Source organism: Pinus tabuliformis, chromosome 3_2 (assembly GCF_031772625.1).
Source record: "Pinus tabuliformis cultivar Carrire ecotype Pingquan chromosome 3_2, CPIR1, whole genome shotgun sequence".
Lineage (NCBI taxonomy): Eukaryota > Viridiplantae > Streptophyta > Pinopsida > Pinales > Pinaceae > Pinus > Pinus tabuliformis.
This window is the reverse complement of record NC_142302.1, coordinates 62,460,687-62,478,758: the sequence shown is the minus strand read 5'-3', so window position 1 is coordinate 62,478,758 and position 18,072 is coordinate 62,460,687. Positions and strand designations below refer to the sequence as shown.

The 18,072-nt window shown below is 38.9% G+C and overlaps 1 protein-coding gene across 5 annotated transcripts in view; it reads left to right on the top strand.

Moving 5' to 3' along the window:
* LOC149179844 (cleavage and polyadenylation specificity factor subunit 3-II-like) overlaps positions 1–18,072 on the top strand; it is a 392,395-nt gene that overhangs the window by 178,128 nt on the left and 196,195 nt on the right. For 4 of the 5 annotated variants that reach the window (XM_089415818.1, XM_089415817.1, XM_089415814.1 and 1 more), the window contains one exon: positions 11,611–11,715. The exons of the other annotated variant lie outside the window; for it this stretch is intronic. In XM_089415818.1, the coding sequence (XP_089271944.1) occupies positions 11,611–11,715 (105 nt within the window). The remainder of the gene's footprint in view (positions 1–11,610; positions 11,716–18,072) is intronic. 5 annotated transcript variants of the gene reach the window in all.

The following is an 18,072-nucleotide window of genomic DNA, read 5'->3' as shown; positions in this document are numbered from 1 at the left end:
TGGCAGGTACTCCAAACCCCATGCTTGAGGGTTGTGGAGGAGTTGGCACACGAGTGTGGCTTGTGGCTTGAAACCCAACCTTGGGGTTTTATACCCATCGATGTTGGGGGCGAAACCATGGAGAGAATTGGACACATGATGGATGGAGATGATAGAGGACATTGAGATGAATCCAACACAATGAAAATCGTCGAAATCCGAGTTATCTATGAGGAGAAATTAATTTTTTATGTTAGAGTGTGGGCTTGGTTGAGGTTGACCTAGTGCTAGGAGGCCTTATGACAGGTTGTCAAGCCCCTAAAGGGCTGTTCGTTGGAGCCCTTAGTAAAGATATAAAAAGAGGTGAAGTGTGAGGCTATTTCTCACATCTTAAGAGTGCATCTCTCATAGAAGACACATTTGAGGCGGCTACAACAAGAGAGAAGATAAGTGCGTGGGAGTTTTTGGGATTGTTTTAGGTGTTCTTGTTTTTTCTAGGGATCAAATTGTAGTAGAGGTAGCCACATGCTTAAGGAGAAATTTTGATGGTGTTTTTGGCATGGTTTAGGTGGATTCTCTCTTCTATATGGAGGTCGCAATCCGGGGAGGCTAATTTCTGGTGGGTTGCTAGCCTAGATTTCCCTAGTCAAGGGGCTAAAAGAATGAGAGGTAGAATACTTGGCATTTCTCCTTGAGACAGGGTATGCGTAGGACTTGTTTGAGGCTGAAATTAAGCTAGGTCAACAGGGAATTGTGGACAAAAGTTGGAAGGAGGAGGCCACAACGGTAGAAGAGTTTTGGGGGGAGAAAATGAGTGCTGTTGCAGCTTGTCAACAACCCTAACCAGGTGATCTAGACCAACATCAATATGCACCAGCCCTTGAGCATGTAGGTATGTATGGTTGATGTGCTTGTGTTGAGTAGATGATAGTTGGATGGGTGTCCAAGGGTTGGACAGTTTATGAAGTTTGTTGGCAACCGAGAGGAAGGGTTTCCTGGGTGGTTGGATTCCCTAACGAGAGTGCATATGCTACAACAAGGATTGATCACTCATGGTTTGTTGGAGGGTAGCGTGAGAGTGGACCAAGTGTGGACAATGGATTGGGAATTTATGGTATGTTGGAAGGCAGTGTGATAGTGCCTAAGTGGTGTGCAACACTTTGATGGACAAAAGTAGTTGCTAGAGTGGTAGTTGTTGAGTTTAAGGGTCTGATCAGCTAGGGGCAGTTTGAGCAGCCCTAGACTTGTCGTGTGGAGAAGGACATCTACAATAGAAGATGGGAAGTCCTCCTAGCCCGTGTTCATTGTGGGAGACGAACATCTTAAAGTGATAGGTGGCAACCCGATGTGCCCTATGTTAGACATGATTGGAGCAACGCAAGAAGACTATAGTGGGCTGAAGTTCCTAAGTAGCTGAGGAGTAGTATTGGGCAGTTGTGAGTTGTTCACAAACAGAGTTGTGAACAACTCAACAGGAGTCTCAATGTGTTGATGCGTTGATTGACAAATGATCAACGAGAGAGTAGATGGTTGAGTCGAGATTCAATGGCGAGATGGATTTGGATCATTGATAAAGGTAGGTGCTGCATATCAGGAGCCGAAGGACCCGACAGGTATAGGGTATGACCAAGAGGAGTTGAGAGAGCGCACTACAACTAGGTGTTCAAAGTATCTTGTTGAGGGTAGATTGGTTATCGATGGACTGACACCAAGCCCCAACTTTGTATTCTTGTACTAGTGGATATTTGAGGGCCATTATCCCTGGTATGGGAGCCCTAGATTGTTGTATTATTCAGGTTGATTAATATGACAAAATTGGGTTGTTGTACAAAATTGTGTAAAAGTTGTCTATATTTTTTGCACTGATTGATTTACTGTTGTTTATATTTCGCTGTGCAAAGTAGCTTTGTTGTGATTCTTGGTTTGATAGCGTCAGTGATTTAAGATTCTATCCTAGACACCAGGATCGTGGAAAAACATGTGGTCTGAAGAGATTGCTACTGTTCTCATGACCTCCCCGTTCGAGTACGTTCATGCACTCTACTGAGAACCCATATCCTAGTTGGAGCCAGATGTTACCCATCACTTGTGGGTGACACCCATAAGAGAAATATTTTCTCCTAGATGGTCCTCTGCTGACAGGCAATAGCCCCTTGCAACCACCAGATAGCTCGATGTGACACTATCTTTGCCACATGCGCCAGCCATGTGGCCCCTCACCCATTTGTTATGATCGTATGTTTGAAGGATGGGCCTCCCGATCTCGAAGGTATGGCTTTTCATTGTGTATTGGGTAATTTTGTTTACTTATCATGGACACTTTTGGGCATGGATTAGTGGGGGGATTTGACGGAAAGAGTGGGTTTGGTTTGTACTCTTGTCTCCTTTGTCCAATTTAATGGTTAGTCTTGTATCCTAGTCTCGTGGGATCTCTTTCACTGGCTACTAGCTTTAGGGGTGGTACTACATAAAGAAATCCCGATTTTGGTTACGTGTTCCATCTTACCTATAAGAAAATCAGAAATGCAGTAAAGATTTCCTTGATCTTGATAATTACTTGTGATGTTTCTTATTATTACGATTCTTTATATCTTCTTTCTTTAGATCATCAAGCAATTACCAAAAGCAACAACACATAAAACAATGAACACAAGATTTAGGCACATGCCAGGGCAAAACCCCCCTCGAGGGGAAAACCCAGTCAAAGTAATTCTTCCTTTATAAGAAGAGTTTCGGCGTAAATCACATGTAGAAAACCTTTGTCGATGCATTTCGAATCAACTAGTGTGGTTCATCGTCAGGACAAGTTGAGGAGTCAGATAATGGCCGCACATTAAATAGGGAGAGCAGACCTTCCCAACAACTAGGTTGACTAGGTTGACCATCTACGGCTATATAGAAAAACGGCTAGATAATATTTTAGTGTTTAAAAATCAACAGATAATAAATAATTTTATATATTATTATATATTAGAATGTAATTCCATTTTATTTACTTTATATATCTTATAAATATATTTAATACTTTTTTAATTTATTTATTTAAATCATTAGGGATAAGTCAAGGGGGGTTTTTAGAAAAAATTTTCTTTTCATATTAAGTTAATTTATTTAATTCCTTTTGATTTATTTAATCATTTAAAATTACTAAGGACTGTTATTTTATTAATATATTATCCTTAGGTTATTAAAATAACTTATTATCATTAGGGGTAAGTAAAAGGGGTTATTTTAATAATATTGATTTAGTGGAATTAAAATTATTAATAATAATATTAATTTAATAATATTGATATTGATTTCATAATATTGGAATTAATATAGATTTTATGGTGAAGGGGGTTTAGAAATTTTTTCTTTGTTATTAAATTAATTTATTTAATCACTTAAATTACTAGGGATAAGAATGTTATTAAATTTCATTTTATTTATACATTAATCTTAAATTATTAAATCAACTTATTATCACTAGGGAAAGTGAAAGGGGTTTTTTAATGATATCTATTTAGTGGAATTAGTATTATTAATAATAATATTAATTCAATAATATTGATATTGATTTAATAATATTTATTGGAATTAATATAGATTTAATTTATATTGATCTTATGGTTAAAAAAAAGAAAAAAAGGAAAAAAAAAAGAGGAAAGCCATCTAATAGAACAAGCGAGGAAAAAATAGATAGAAAGAGTGACATAATTTAAAAACAAGACAGTCAAGAACAGGACCATTAGTAAAACAACTAAACCCAAGGAAAAACCCTAGGAGGATGGAAAAGACAAGGCTCAAAAGAGAAGGATCCGGGAAATCTCAAAAGAAAGAAAAGGTTAAAGGGGGGGGGGGAAGGGGGGGAAAAGAAGGCAAGACTAAGAAGAAAGGGCAAGGATCCAACAACTACTGATCTTCCAGCCATCATCTCTATTGAGATTGTTAGGCCTTCTTTCAATTTCAATAGCTTCCTTGAATTTTCGGTGATGGAACTGCGCCACCTTGGCAATCACCTTGGCCTCCTCTATGCAAACATGATGCTTGGTCTTCTCCGCATGCTCTGCTAACGCTGAAGACTTGGTTCTCCCATGTCTTAGGTCAGCTGCATGTTCGTTGATCCTTTGATGGATGGAGCGCCCTGTTTCCCCGATATAGGGGGTCCCACAAGAACAAGGGATCAAGTAGACACCCTTCATGTCTTTAGGGTCAACGGGATCTTTCACTGATCGAAGGGATTTACGAATGGTGTTGAGGGGCCTAAAGGTTGAGGGAATATTGTACTTCTTAAGGATCCGAGCAATCTTGTCCGTGGTTCCCTGGACATAGGGAAGATGGACACCTAGCAGGCGTTCTTTAGGTTCTTTTTTAATAAACGAATTTTTAGAGGCTTTAAGGAAAGCCTTCTGCCCTAAGCGCCTACTATAGCCATTCTCCACAAAGACATTAAAGAGATGGGATTTCTCCTTATCAAAGCTCTCATTATCAGAAATCCTAAGGGCATGAGTAGCGAGGGTGTTAAGAACACCCAACTTTTGAGCGGGGAAATGATGGGAATCGGCATGAAGATACTACTCAGTATGCGTTTTCTTACGGAACACTAAGTGGGAGAGGGAACCATCCTTATTCTTAGATATAAGAATATCCAAGAAAGGGAGGCAACCATTGACTTCTTTTTCCATGGTGAACTTAATGGCAGAGGACTGACAGTTGAGGTGATTGAAGAAGAGATCCAACTCCTCTTGGCCATGGGACCAGATGACATTAGTGTCATCTACATACCTTTTCCATAGCTTGGTAGGAGACGGGCCGAGGCTAAAGCTTTGGCTTCGAAATCTTCCATAAAAAGATTCGCAACAATAGGGGATAGGGGTGAGCCCATGGCAACACCATAGGTCTGTTCAAAGAATTCACCCTCGAAACAGAAAAAAGTGGAAGTGAGACAGATCTCAACCAGATGCGCGGTGTCGAGATCTGTTAGGCGATAGATCACTTCCAAGGCCTCCTTTATATGGATAAAAGTATAAAGGGAGACCACATCAAAGCTGACGAGAATGTCCTCAGGGTTAAGCTTTATGTCCTTAAGCTCTTTAATGAATGATTTAAATAAATAAATTAAGAAAGTATTAAATATATTTATAAGATATATAAAATAAATAAAATGGAATTACATTCTAATATATAATAATATATAAAATTATTTATTATCTGTTGATTTTTAAACACTAAAATATTATCTAGCCATTTTTCTATATAGCCGTAGATGGTCAACCTAGTCAACCTAGCTGTTGGGAAGGTCTGCTCTCCCTATTTAATGTGCGGCCGTGATCTAACTCCTCAACTTGTCCTGATGATGAACCACACTAGTTGGTTGGAAACGCGTCGACAAAGGTTTTTCTACATGTGATTTACACCGAAACTCTTCTTATAATTGTTATGGATCACAGAAGCCTCAATTCTACAAGTAATTCTTCCTTTCAATAGTATTCTTGAGACTCTTCACCCAAGTCCAAGACCAAACCTTCCCTCCACACCAAGTCAGCCTCTAGAAGATTGACCTCTTCCTAACAACTTCGACTATGCAACAACTTACAGTAGCTAATAGCTTCCGACAATAGTCCAACTTGGAAGACTTCGATCTCCCAATTCAAAGCACGAAACAGAGAGAGACTCATCCAAACTTGCATTCACTTTGACTTCCCGACAATAGACTTTCCCAGCTACCCACTTCGCACTTTTGCCCAACAACAAGTTTTTCACACTTCTGCCCACTAGAGAGAATTCGAACTTGATGAGAAGTGATACTCAAAATGAACTTGATGTCCTTCCTTTTATAGGCTTCTTGTGGGGTCGAATAGGGTCTTAGGCCGACATGGTGTGGAGGTTCTATAATTTATATTTGACTCAATACTAAACTTTTTTACATGATTCAAAAGCCCAAGAAAGGTCTCTTTAAATGTACAATAATTCTATAGACTCTGAATAAATCCTAGAAGTCCTCAATGGAGACTTTGACCTAAAACGTGGTGATCCAAGCATGAAACCCATGCTTTAATAAGTCACAACAATAATAATTAAAATTATTTTCTTTATTCTTTTGACAAGTACATTACATAATGACTCAAGTACATTATTGAAGACCGAACATAGCTACTTTTTCCAACACTCCCTCTTAACTAGGGAGCTATTCATAATGTACATATACAATGGAAGATCTCAAACTATATGAACCATGAAGAACTTTAGGCACCACAATTGCATGGACTAGATTCCTGACCAAGGCAATCTGTCCAACTAGTCACTCAACAATTTAGGCACTGCAATGCCATGGATTAGATTCCTGACTAATAATGTATCTCATATCATGAGTTATAATGTCATATACAATGAAATGAACCAAATAACTAATACTACTAATTTCCCTTGACCCTCTTGTGAGCAAATGTAACAACTTTCTATCTAGATGAAGAAGGTGGTGGGGCTGACAGTGGACTCTGCTATGCTCTAGAAGCTGAAGAACTAGGAGCTATAGGAGGTAGACCATGTCCTCTACTAGTGACAGGGGTAGGTGGTGTCACCTCCTCCTCCTCCTCCTCCTCTACCCCCTCCACTACCTCCTTCTCTAACCAATCAGGGGCCGACTCCATGATAGGCCTCTCGGCCTCAACCCTCCATGCAGCAGTGGTGTCAATCCCATCCAATGAGATGGCCTCCACATCAGGTGTCCTCTCAAGTTGCCTCACCCACAATCGAAGATTGTAGTAGACGTAAACCATGTCATTAAATCGCTGGGACTCTAACCTGTACAAGGGTTAATAAATTAATAATTATAAAAAAATTATTATTTAATGAATTCAAAAATTAATTGGAAATTTGGAATATTTTAATTTTTAACTAGTTGTGCTTCTTGGTGTGTATTTTTTCAAATACACTCCAGTTGCGCTCGCATCCCAAGGAGCTACATGTTTTGTTGAGCACTCGAATGGTAAACTTTTGGAGATTGGGTACTCTGCAACTATAGCTTCTTCACCATGCATCTACAACAAATAAGATAAACATAAGAAAAAAATGAAATTTGAAAGTTGAAGCAAAGTATGAACTTGAAAAGACAATGAAATTTGAAACAAACTACGTGGAATTTTAGTCTTCCTATCCACAACAACCATGTCAAAGCTAAATGTGCCACTTGCCATCCTGTATATCTCCATTTCTTTGGAGATTTCTGCATGTTCTGCTGGAGATGGCACCATCCTTTGAACACAAGTGAAGAATCCATCCATGACCTCAGCGTCAAATAAGAAACCACAGGAGTAAGAAAATGTGGGGTTCAGGTAGACCCCTGCAGCATGAATGGGACGATGGAGTGTATTGTTCCATCGCTCATCAATCACTTCCCATAGGAGTTGTTGTTTCTCAAACCTCTCATCCCCCTATCATCATAGTAGCTTCGAATGGATTATTTGGCCCTATCCATGGCCTCATACAAGTAGCTTTCCTGGTATGAAACTAACCTGCATATGGCCTCTCATTTTGGTTTGTGGCTATATGACAAAGCACGCGACTCCTCTGATAGCAACATTCTCTTCACATCCCACATAGAATTCAAGAGGGATTGAAGAGATATGAAACTGGTGGCAAACCATGTAATGTCAAGGCGCACTAACTCCTTGTTGTTGGTGAATGTTCTCATCAAATGAAGCACAAATGCATGATTATATATAAATTTTGTAATGCTTTTTGATGATTCAACAATATCCTTGACAAAAGGAATTTTTCCTATGTCCTCCAACATCAAATCAATGCAGTGTGCAACACAAGGTGTCCAAAATAAGCTAGGATGCCTCTCCATAAGCATCTTGCCAACAATAACATAATTTGTAGCATTCTCCGTTATGACTTGGACAACATGTTGTGGACCCACCTCCTAAATGAACACATCCAACAAATCACATAATAACTGTGCATCTTTGATATGTGTAGATGCATCAACAAATTTCATAAACATTGCCCCCTTGGGACAATTAACCAAGAAGTTAATAAGGCTTCTACTCTTTTGATTGGTCCAACCATTTGACATCATAATGCATCGTGTGTGTGCCCATGATTCCCTAAACTCCTCCAATATCTTAGTGCAGTCAACCTTTTCATTTTGAAGAATGCGCCCTCCAAAGTCATCATATGAAGGGGCTTTGTACCTTGGGCCAACAATAGCAATAACATCTATTGCGGGCTAGAAAATGTATTGTTCCTGACAATGCTGAAAGGAATATCACTCCAAAGAAGAGACTTGCCCAACAACTTGTCAGCTTCTTCCTTCTCTCTCTTTTTAATAACTGATGAGATAGATGGTTGTGCACCAGGTGTGGTTCTAGGAACAAAAAATGATGAGGTAGCTATAGGGTTGGGTGTGGATGCTGATGGTGAAGTAGAACCAGTACCACTCTCACTATCACCTCCCATTTCTGACACTCTACTCCCTGTTATTTGACTCTTTAGAGCTGCCTTGGACAATTTGGTTGTCTCTATTTCTTCCAATGATTTGAGGGCTCTTCGGTGATATCTAGATTTGCATTTGAGCAAGGCCCTACCTCATGTCCTAGAACTTGTGCAAGATGATACTTCAATCTGTATACCCCCCTATTATATGATGCCTACATAACTTACAAGTCAAATTTGATCTGTCAAATTGTGCATAATGTTCACCAAATTCCCACAGAGGGTCAAATTTCCTTGGCATGTTTGTAATTTTGTTGAATCTTGAGTTTTAATGTAAGATTGAAGTTTGAAGTTTGAACCTAGGGTACAAGAAGAATTGCACGTTAAACAAATGAAATTAAAATTTACATACAACATTTTGAATTTTCGACAAAAAAAAACCCTCAACTCAATGTAACAATAATGACAAAAAATACACATTCAAACTCAAGCAAAAATGATGGAAAAAAACTACGACACAAGAAAAAATTAAACAAATAAAACTAACAATCAAGATTTTGCATTTTTGACCAAAAGAACCCTCTCTACTAAATGCAACAAAAATGACAAAAAAACACACTCAAATCCAAACAAAAATCATGGAAAATAAATGGGTGGTAGAAACCCAAGGAAAAACAAGAAAAAAAAAAAGGGCCAAATTTGATGCCCATACCTGAAAACCACGGTCTGTTGAAGAAACTTGGTCCAAAGTTGAATTTGTTTTGCTTGGGATGTTAAATTCCTTAACTTTTCTCCTCTCTTGCCCTTGTAGATGAGTTCTCCTCCTCCTTAGCTCTCACTCTTACCCTCTTTCTGCAAAATGAGCAAAAAAAAAAACCGAATTTAGCTTTAAAAGTTTGCTATTCCCCCCCCCGACGATATTTAAAAAAAAAAAATCGCTGATAACATCGGCTGATAAAATCTTTCATTTGAAAAAAATCGCGATGTTCGCAACACTAACTGTTAGTGATCTGATTCACTCTAATCTAACCTAAAAATCCATTGGACTAGTCATGGCACATCGGGGTATGTATTGGCAAGGTCCTTTATAGAAGCATTTCAAGACCTTTTTGATCCTTGACTCCGTTATCCTTGGACTGGCAGTGGTCTTGGTTTGCCATTTCATTTGGTTTAAAGCTTTAGCCTTTATCATACACCTTCTAAGGATACCCCCTTTAGCAAGAGGAGAGTTGACCTAATAAAGTGAGATAGGGTTTTGTTTTGGTGACAATGGACAACCCCTCTTAGTTCCTCTAAGTTTACACTTAGCTTTTAGGGCTTTACTACTCAGTGCAGGTTTGGGTGGTAACAACCCTGTTTTCGTTGGTATATTTAAATAGCTCCTTTTATATATAATTCTAGTCTCCTTTTCCATGACTTACTCATGTTACATCTTCTAGATCTTTATGCTTCACGTTCCTCTACAATCTTCTCACCTGACATTTATTTGACACGTTTTTCACTCATCTCTTGATTACATCAATTTTATATTATATAGAAAATCAATTTTGTGTATTAATATTTTCAAACTGGTTGGAGCATCGCTTGATACACTAGTGTATCCTTACCAGTGTTTTACAACCAGACCGAGTTGACTCGGAAATGGCCTGGTCAAACCGAGTTGAAAAAAAAAATTACGACCAGGCCAAGTAACCGGCTAGGTTGGCCGAGTCATAGCTGACTCGGTCAACCAGGCCGAGTCCGTATTGACCAGGCCGGGTCAATAATTGGGTGGTGTTTTACATTGACTTTCAGCGTGCGGACCCTGGATTTTTTCAGGATACCAATGGTGGCTCCCTGTTTCACTTGTCTTTGTGTTTTGCAACGGTCAACGAATAAGAGATGACAGAACAATATCAATTTAATTATTCGATTCGGGAATATTTTCCAAATTTAATTAATTGTAAGATTCAGAAATTATATATCACAGATTTCGAAATATTACTAAAATCTTACATAATAATTCTTTAAATTAATTTTCCAAATAAATTAATAAATAACACTGGTAAGGATTTTAAAAGTGTGAGACGGCAGGTTTGTTGTAATGCATGCGTTGTAAGAAAGACCATGGGCATACAGGTGAACCCATTAATTCAAAATTTCCTTATTCATTGAAAACAGGTAAGTTGATCATTCAAATGACTGTAAGATAGAGACTTGTAATTGAATTGAAACATACTCAAAAATCAAAGTCCAAAATGGCAGCTTGACCCTTAGTTTTTCAGCATCTACAGCTTTTGATAGTAATACATATCTTCATTCTATTGCTTCACTCATGTATATATATATAGACCCATGAAGAGAGTACAAGTGAATATATAGCGTTTGTCTCAGACTGCAAACAGCACATTTGAAGATCATTAAAAGTACAAGCACAGTTACAGAAGTTGCAATTTCAATGGCTTCTTCATCAGCCTGGTAAGTACTTGCGCTTTATCTTACGTAATTGTATCGAGTAATTAATTATAGCTATGTTTGATGTATAATTTGTGAGTTTACTTTTGTTGTAGAGGCCATTTCTAGCCTCCTTGGTTATTTGTATTTTGTTTTGAGTCTTTCACTTTGATCATGTATGACAGTTGACTATGTAGCCATTGGGTACCATTTTGATATAATGGATTGGTTCATGAGCCTACTTTGATCATATGTTGTCTTCCATCTATATTATAATGCTATGTGTTTGGAAACATGAATGAAAATCTTTAAAATTATGTTTAAAATATTTAAAATTATGTTTTTTTATAAAAAAAATAAATATTTAATGTATTTTTTACAACGACCGAGTCATTGAAATCGACTAGGCCGAGTCATTACCGAATCCTGGTCGGAGTCGGAGTCGATCCTCGGCCTGGTCGGAGTCCTGGTCCTGGTTGTAAAACACTGATCCTTACTCATCCTGAATGCATTTTGGATGCTCTTTCTTCTCCTGCATTTTTTTTACTATTTAAAATTTTGAAGCTCTCAAACAGTTTAAACAAGCCATTTTGAACAGTTTCTATGAACATGGCCTCTGCTACCAATATTTTGGATTTTCAAGGGTTCAGTAACTCAGTGGTGAAGACTAGATTTTATTAATGTTGCAGTTGGTTTCACTAGTCATCCAAGTTCCAGTACGGATTGTGTTTTCTTGGATTTGCAGAGATTTACATGACTGTTCTTAATGTATGCCAGGTTTGACAATACAAGCTAACACGTACTACAAGTTGCTTATAAGTTGGACAAACCAAAAGGTCAAGGATACATATGTTAATAACAATACCTTTGACTTCAAGCACGGTATGTTCATTACCTGTCATAGCTGACTACCCTTGCTTTCTATTTCAACTATTTGGTTTTGGCTTCCCTTCAAAATTCTAAGGAAACTTTTATTTTTATAACATTTGATATATATATATATATATATATATAATGTATGGCTGACAATAATTTGGTTCATGATTGCCCAATATGTTATTTCTTGCATTGACAATATTACTGTCATTTTGAAATTATACAGTCAGGCTAAGAAAACAAAGTGGAAATTTTGTTATGATTTATTGCTTGTAATTATTAAAATTCTAGGACTGCATTTGCCTCTTGAGTGAGTTGTGGACTTCACTGTAATTTTAGTTTTATTTGGTATGGAGATGGAAATTTTTTTTCATGAGCTGGTTCAAAATTGGCTATTAAATAGTTCTTAAACTCAATGGTTATTTCTGACCTTTGTATGCTGTCATTGTAATATTTTTTCTAATGATCAATTTTCTAAATTTGGATCTCAATAGCTGTTCCTTGTACCCTAAATGAGCTTTATTTTACCTCAGATATATATGTCTAATTTATATATGTATCCAGATTCCCTGTAGCACTTTTTCTATTAGCACCCGTTGTAGATGCTTGTAGCAACATTTTAGAATTTTCAAATGATACAATGCTTGAAGAAAAATGTTAGAAATGATACCCTACTCTCTAATAGGAGGCCATGGCATCAGGAATAAAGTCCTCTTACAAGTTCAACTACAATTGCAGTCTTTTGATTATGGAACACTAGGAGGATTGAACTATTGAAAAAAGTACCAAGGAGGTGTTTCCTAGTGCTTTTTGTCTAAGCCTAGGAAGACAAGTGAATTTACCTTTTTAGTGTGACTTTATGAGATTATTAAAGTCATTTGACTTTTTAGTCACTTTATGAGGTTCTAAAAGTACATTATACATTATAATATTAAAATGACTTTATGTTTTAAAAGTGACTTTATGAGAAAAATGTATATGGTACAAAAGGCTATTAAAGTGACTAGAGGGGGTCATTAATGAAGGGGGAGACATGAGAGGGGGTCAATGTCAGATTAGATCTCCACCCTTGATCAAGAAAAGTTGAGATCTAATCTCGGCCGTTGATCTTAGGGATAGGTCTTCTCATCCCTATGAAGACTAAAAAGGAGGAAAAAGGCAAAGCAGAGATTCATTATTCATGTGTAGCTTTGGAGAAGAGGAGAGGAGAGTTTTGCTGAAGGAGAGGAAGGCTGAGATAGCTGAGTTTTTGTATGATACTTCCCTAGAAGTACCTCAAATTTCCCATTAAGTTCCTGAGTTTTTGTTGGTTTTACCACTGAAGAGTTTTGTCAAACAATTTATTAACTTATGGCTATGGGTGTAAGTTTTGTTTGTTTTGTCTTAAGCATAAACATACAATGGCACGAATATGAATCCAGACTTCAAACTAGCAACTAGTATATCATATTACACTAAAAAATAACATGAATCACTGATACATATTGCATTATTGATGAGCTGCAAGGTATACAATCATCACAATAACTTGGTAAAGGAAATGCATTGCAATAAGCACACCAGAGGAACCTGGCATGAAATACAGTAATGTAGCTTCTGTATAATATTCAGTTCCTTGTGCAAATTGATGACTACAGGAAGTTGACCCCTTCATTTCTCTGCCTTTTACCCTCTGCCACAACCACAAATATGCTACAGGAGTGCGGTCAGGAAATTAGAAACTCTGTGTACCTCCTAGAAAGACATACACGCACAACAAATGAGACTGATCTCAGCCTCCTTTAAGACTTTTACTTCAGCCTCTGATAATGATCCACTCAGCCAGCAAATAAAGAGAGGACTCGACCTCTGTACAGGTAAAAGACTTGACCCCTTTTTTCAGCTAAAAATTCAGCTCTAAAACAGAGATATTTGATCCCTTTGACAGTGGTAACTCAACTCCAAGCACACTCAGTTAGCTTGTCCTTCCCACCAGAGAAACTCGACCCACAAAGATGCTGTAACTCGGCCCCACACTCAGTTAGCTTGAACTTCCCACCAGAGAAATTCGACCCACAAAGATGCTGTAAGTCAGCCCTCATATACTGCTAAACTCAACATTAATATTGGCAATTTGTTCCACTAGAGGATGGCAGACCTTGACCTCCTTTTCCTTCTTCAATCTGAGCTTGAAATATGCAGGTAACTCGCACCCTTTCTACAATGACTAACTGGGCTTCCAAGGATGCAAGAAAATTGGTGATTTGGCCCTCCAAATGGACCCAAGAACTCGTCCTCTTGATGGGTACCTGTCCAAGAGATGAAGTAAAAACCAAAATTAGAAGATAAAATTAACAAATAACACTGTTACCTGTTGAGAAATCTAGGGCATTCAAAGTTACAAGATTTCTCTGCTTGATAATTTCTTGTGATATGCTTTTACTTCTTAACTTATAGTCTTCTCCTTGTTAGCTTATTAATGTGTTATTCTCATCAAGACAATTACCAATATGCACAATAAAAGACAAGTGACACAGTATGTAGGCTTCTCAGCCAGGGCCAAAACCTCTCACTTCTCGAGAGGAAAACCCGATCAAACAATTGATAAGTTCCAAGACCATGACATAGACCCTTGACTCTAGTATCCTCCCAAGAACCTTGTCACTAATCTTGATGCTCTAGCTCTCCCCTTCCTTGCCTTTCTTCTTGATCTTGAACTGCTCTCCTCGGCTCCTTCTAGAGAAACTCGATCTCTATCCTTCACACTCCTTCTTCTTGACTACCTCTAGAGAAACTCGATCTCTAGGATATCACTAGCTTCCTCTAGAGAATCTCGGTCTCTAGATCTATATCTTGGTCTCCTAGAAGAATCCTTCCTTCGCTGCTCTAGGAGAAACTTCCCCTTCGATGCCCCAGAAGAAACCTCCTCTTCTCTGCCCCAGAAGAATCTCTTCTTCGTTGCCCAAAAGAAACCTCCTTCTTCGCTGATCCCGAAGAACCCTTCTTTGTTGTCCTAGAAGGATGTCTTTCGCTGCCCCAGAAGAAATCTATCTTCTCACTGTTGATTTCTGGTAGCATTTGATGTGTTCTAAGCCTCAAAATTTGCAGGGAGGCTAGGACACATGTATTCTAGAATACCCAGAAATCGTTTTGGGAAATTTCGCCCGGAGACGGTTTTATTAAAATAATTAATTATTTTTAATGGATGCCTAAGTATAAACTTAGGAAATTAAAATAATTAAAGGGTATTAATAAAATTGGGTTTGTATCTTCTAGAAGAAGATGAAGATCGAGTCAATATGATCTGAGCCATTGATTAGAATTTAATCTAGGTTGTTGATTACTGAAAGAGAAGATTATAAGGACGACTTCGATGGGCATTTGGAAGACACATCGAGTGGGATCAAGAGATTGATTTCTCAAGGGAGCAGTGCAGAGCAGCCGGAGAGATCATCGAGGAGATTCTTGCAGTGAGGGGCAGGGATGGTTTTCTGGAGCAAGTTTTTATGATCCGAAGAGTGCAAGGTAGAGAGGGCAGAGAGTAGTCTGGAGAGGCAGTGCAGTGCCACGCAGAGGTAGTGTAGAGCTACGCTGTGGCAGCACAGAGCTTCAGAGGGAGTTCATATTTCTGCTGGGGAATAGTCAAGATCTAGTGCCGGAACCGGGGTGTGAGACCGGGAGGCCAGAGAGCCAAAGTTTCCAGCTAGTAGGAGATCAAGAGGAGGTGCAGTGTAGTCCCAGCAGCAGTGACGTAGTAACTGTGTAGGTGTGACACAGTGCTGCGCAGAGACTCACCTCCAGTGCAGATCAGTGCTGGATTTTCCAGTTGTGAAAAATTGTAATCTGAAATTCTACTGCAGCAACTAATTTATTTTACATACTTATTCTTCACAATAAGTTATTTACAAAATCCCTTTAGCAAATATTAACATAAATTCTACTGCAGTTATCACACAATTACACAGAGAAAATACATACACAAGAACCAATCACATCAACACAATTGTTTTTGGGCAATTGTCCCCGGAAAAACCCAATGCGGTAAAACCGATGTAGCAGATGAGGGTTTTATTAATCTTTAGCAACAATCGCTTTTACAAGGAATGATTTTATAGAGAAAGTGAAACAAAACACCTGAGACTTTCCCTTGGAAACTTTCTGACACTTTAGAGACCCTTCTCCCACTTTTGCTTCACCTCTGCGTCACTCTGCGTGGCTCAACATGGCTTTGAGTGGCTTTGCGTCAGCCTGCGTGGGGGCTATGTCTCAACTCTGGGTTGCATCTCCCTCTGCTCTGTCTCTCAATTTCCTTGCATCACCTCCTCCTCAGTCACTGATTGTTGTTGATGCCCTCCTCTTCCTCCACCCTGCAACTCTCCCTCTGAAATCGATCTCCTTCTCTTGAGAATCAATTTTCCTTGAGATATTGAGTATCTACCAGTGTATCTCCAAATGATCCTCAAGTCTTCTCTTATACTTTTCCTGTTGATGAATCAACAACCGAGATTAAGTTTCTAATCAACGGCTAAGATTAAAACAGACTTGATCCTCGTCTCTTAGAAGCTTCTCACCCTTATCTTTATTAATACCCATTAATATTTTTATTTTCCTAAGTTTAGACTTAGGAACCCATTAAAAATATTAATTATTTTAATACCTCCTTATCCGGGTGGAATTTCTCAAAATGATTTCGGGGTCTTGGAGATCTCATGTGCCTTAGCCTCTCCTCCAAATTTCAAGGCTAGAGCACATCCAAAGCTACCCAAAATCAACAATCCCTCTTAGTGAAGAATGTGCTCTAACAATGCTTCACCATAGAAGCATCACACTGACCCTCCGTATGGGTCCTCTGTGCTGATGCTTGGCCTGCTGCCCCACATCCACTGCACTGTTGCTTCTTGTACTGCTGCCCATGACACTGCCACTGCCACTACTACATCTGTACTACAACTCCCTCTCAACATGTTGCATCATGCTGCCCATAGTACTGCCACTGCTAACTGCTGCACTACAATTCTCGATACTTATCCATTTCTGCTACTAAAATGGATTCTTCACCATCCCCATCTTCTCCCTGAAAAACAAACTTTGTTCTCCCTAGAGCATTGGTGAGGATGTCTGCCACTTGTTCTCCTGTAGGAGTGTACCTCAACTGTACTGCTCCTCATTGGACACAGTCTCTGACAAAATGACACCTGATATCAATGTGCTTCAACCGATCATGAAATACTGGATTCTCAGAGAGCTTGATGCAACTCTGTTTATCACACAAAATCCTGGTCGGTTCCATCCTTCTCCTGAAGAGATTCACAAGTAATTTCCTAAGCCATATAGCTTCGCACGAAGCTGTGCTAGCTGCCATATATTCTACTTCAGTTGAGCTCAGAGCCACGGATTTTCGTTTCCTACTATACCAAGTGTTCATTCTTGATCCAATGTTGAAACGGTACCTAGTTGTACTTTTCCGATCTACTGAACTTCTAGCCCAATCTGCGTCAGTGAACCCACTCAACCTAATGTCATTGCCTTGGGTGTACAATAGTCCATGCTCGACTATTCCTTGTATATACCTGAGAACATGTTTTGTTGTTGCCCAGTACACCCTCTTGGGTTCCACCATGAACTGATTGAGGGTGTTGACAGCGTAACAAATGATTGGCCTGGTTTTGACCAAATACATCAGGGACCCTATAAGCTTCCTGTACAAGGTGGGATCAATGTATTTATCTTCTGATGCATCAATCTTCTTCTAGTTGGTGATCATTGGAGTAGCCATAGGTCTACGTTCCTGCATCCTAAATCTCTTCAAGATCTTTGTAGCATATCTCCCTTGTCCAAGGGAGATCTCACCATTTTGCTACCAAACTTCCAATCCCAAGAAGTAATGCATCTATCCCAAATCCTTCATGTCGAATTCTGTGGCTAGGTTCTTCTTGCAGTCGTTGATGAGCCTGGATGATCTTGTTAGGAAAAGATCATCCACATATAACACTAGGATTAGAGGCTCATTCTCTACGACAAGATAGTAGAGATTAGGGTCTGCGCCACTCTTGATGAACCCCATCTTCTACAAGTAGCCATCAATTCGACCGTAAAATGGTCTAGGTGTTTGTTTAAGCCCATACAAGTCTTTCTTTAATCTGCATACATGAGATTTCTTCTCATGTGTCTCAAAACCCTCTAGCTGTTCAATATATACCTCCTCTTCTATTACCCCGTTCAAGAATGTCGTCTTGACATCCATCTGGTGAATCTCCCACCCCATCTGTGCTACAAGAGATATCATGGTTCTAATAGAAGTATACCTGGCTACTGGGGCGAAGGTTTCTTCATAGTTTATCCCTTCCTTCTAAGCATACCCCTTAGCCGCAAACTTGGCTTTGT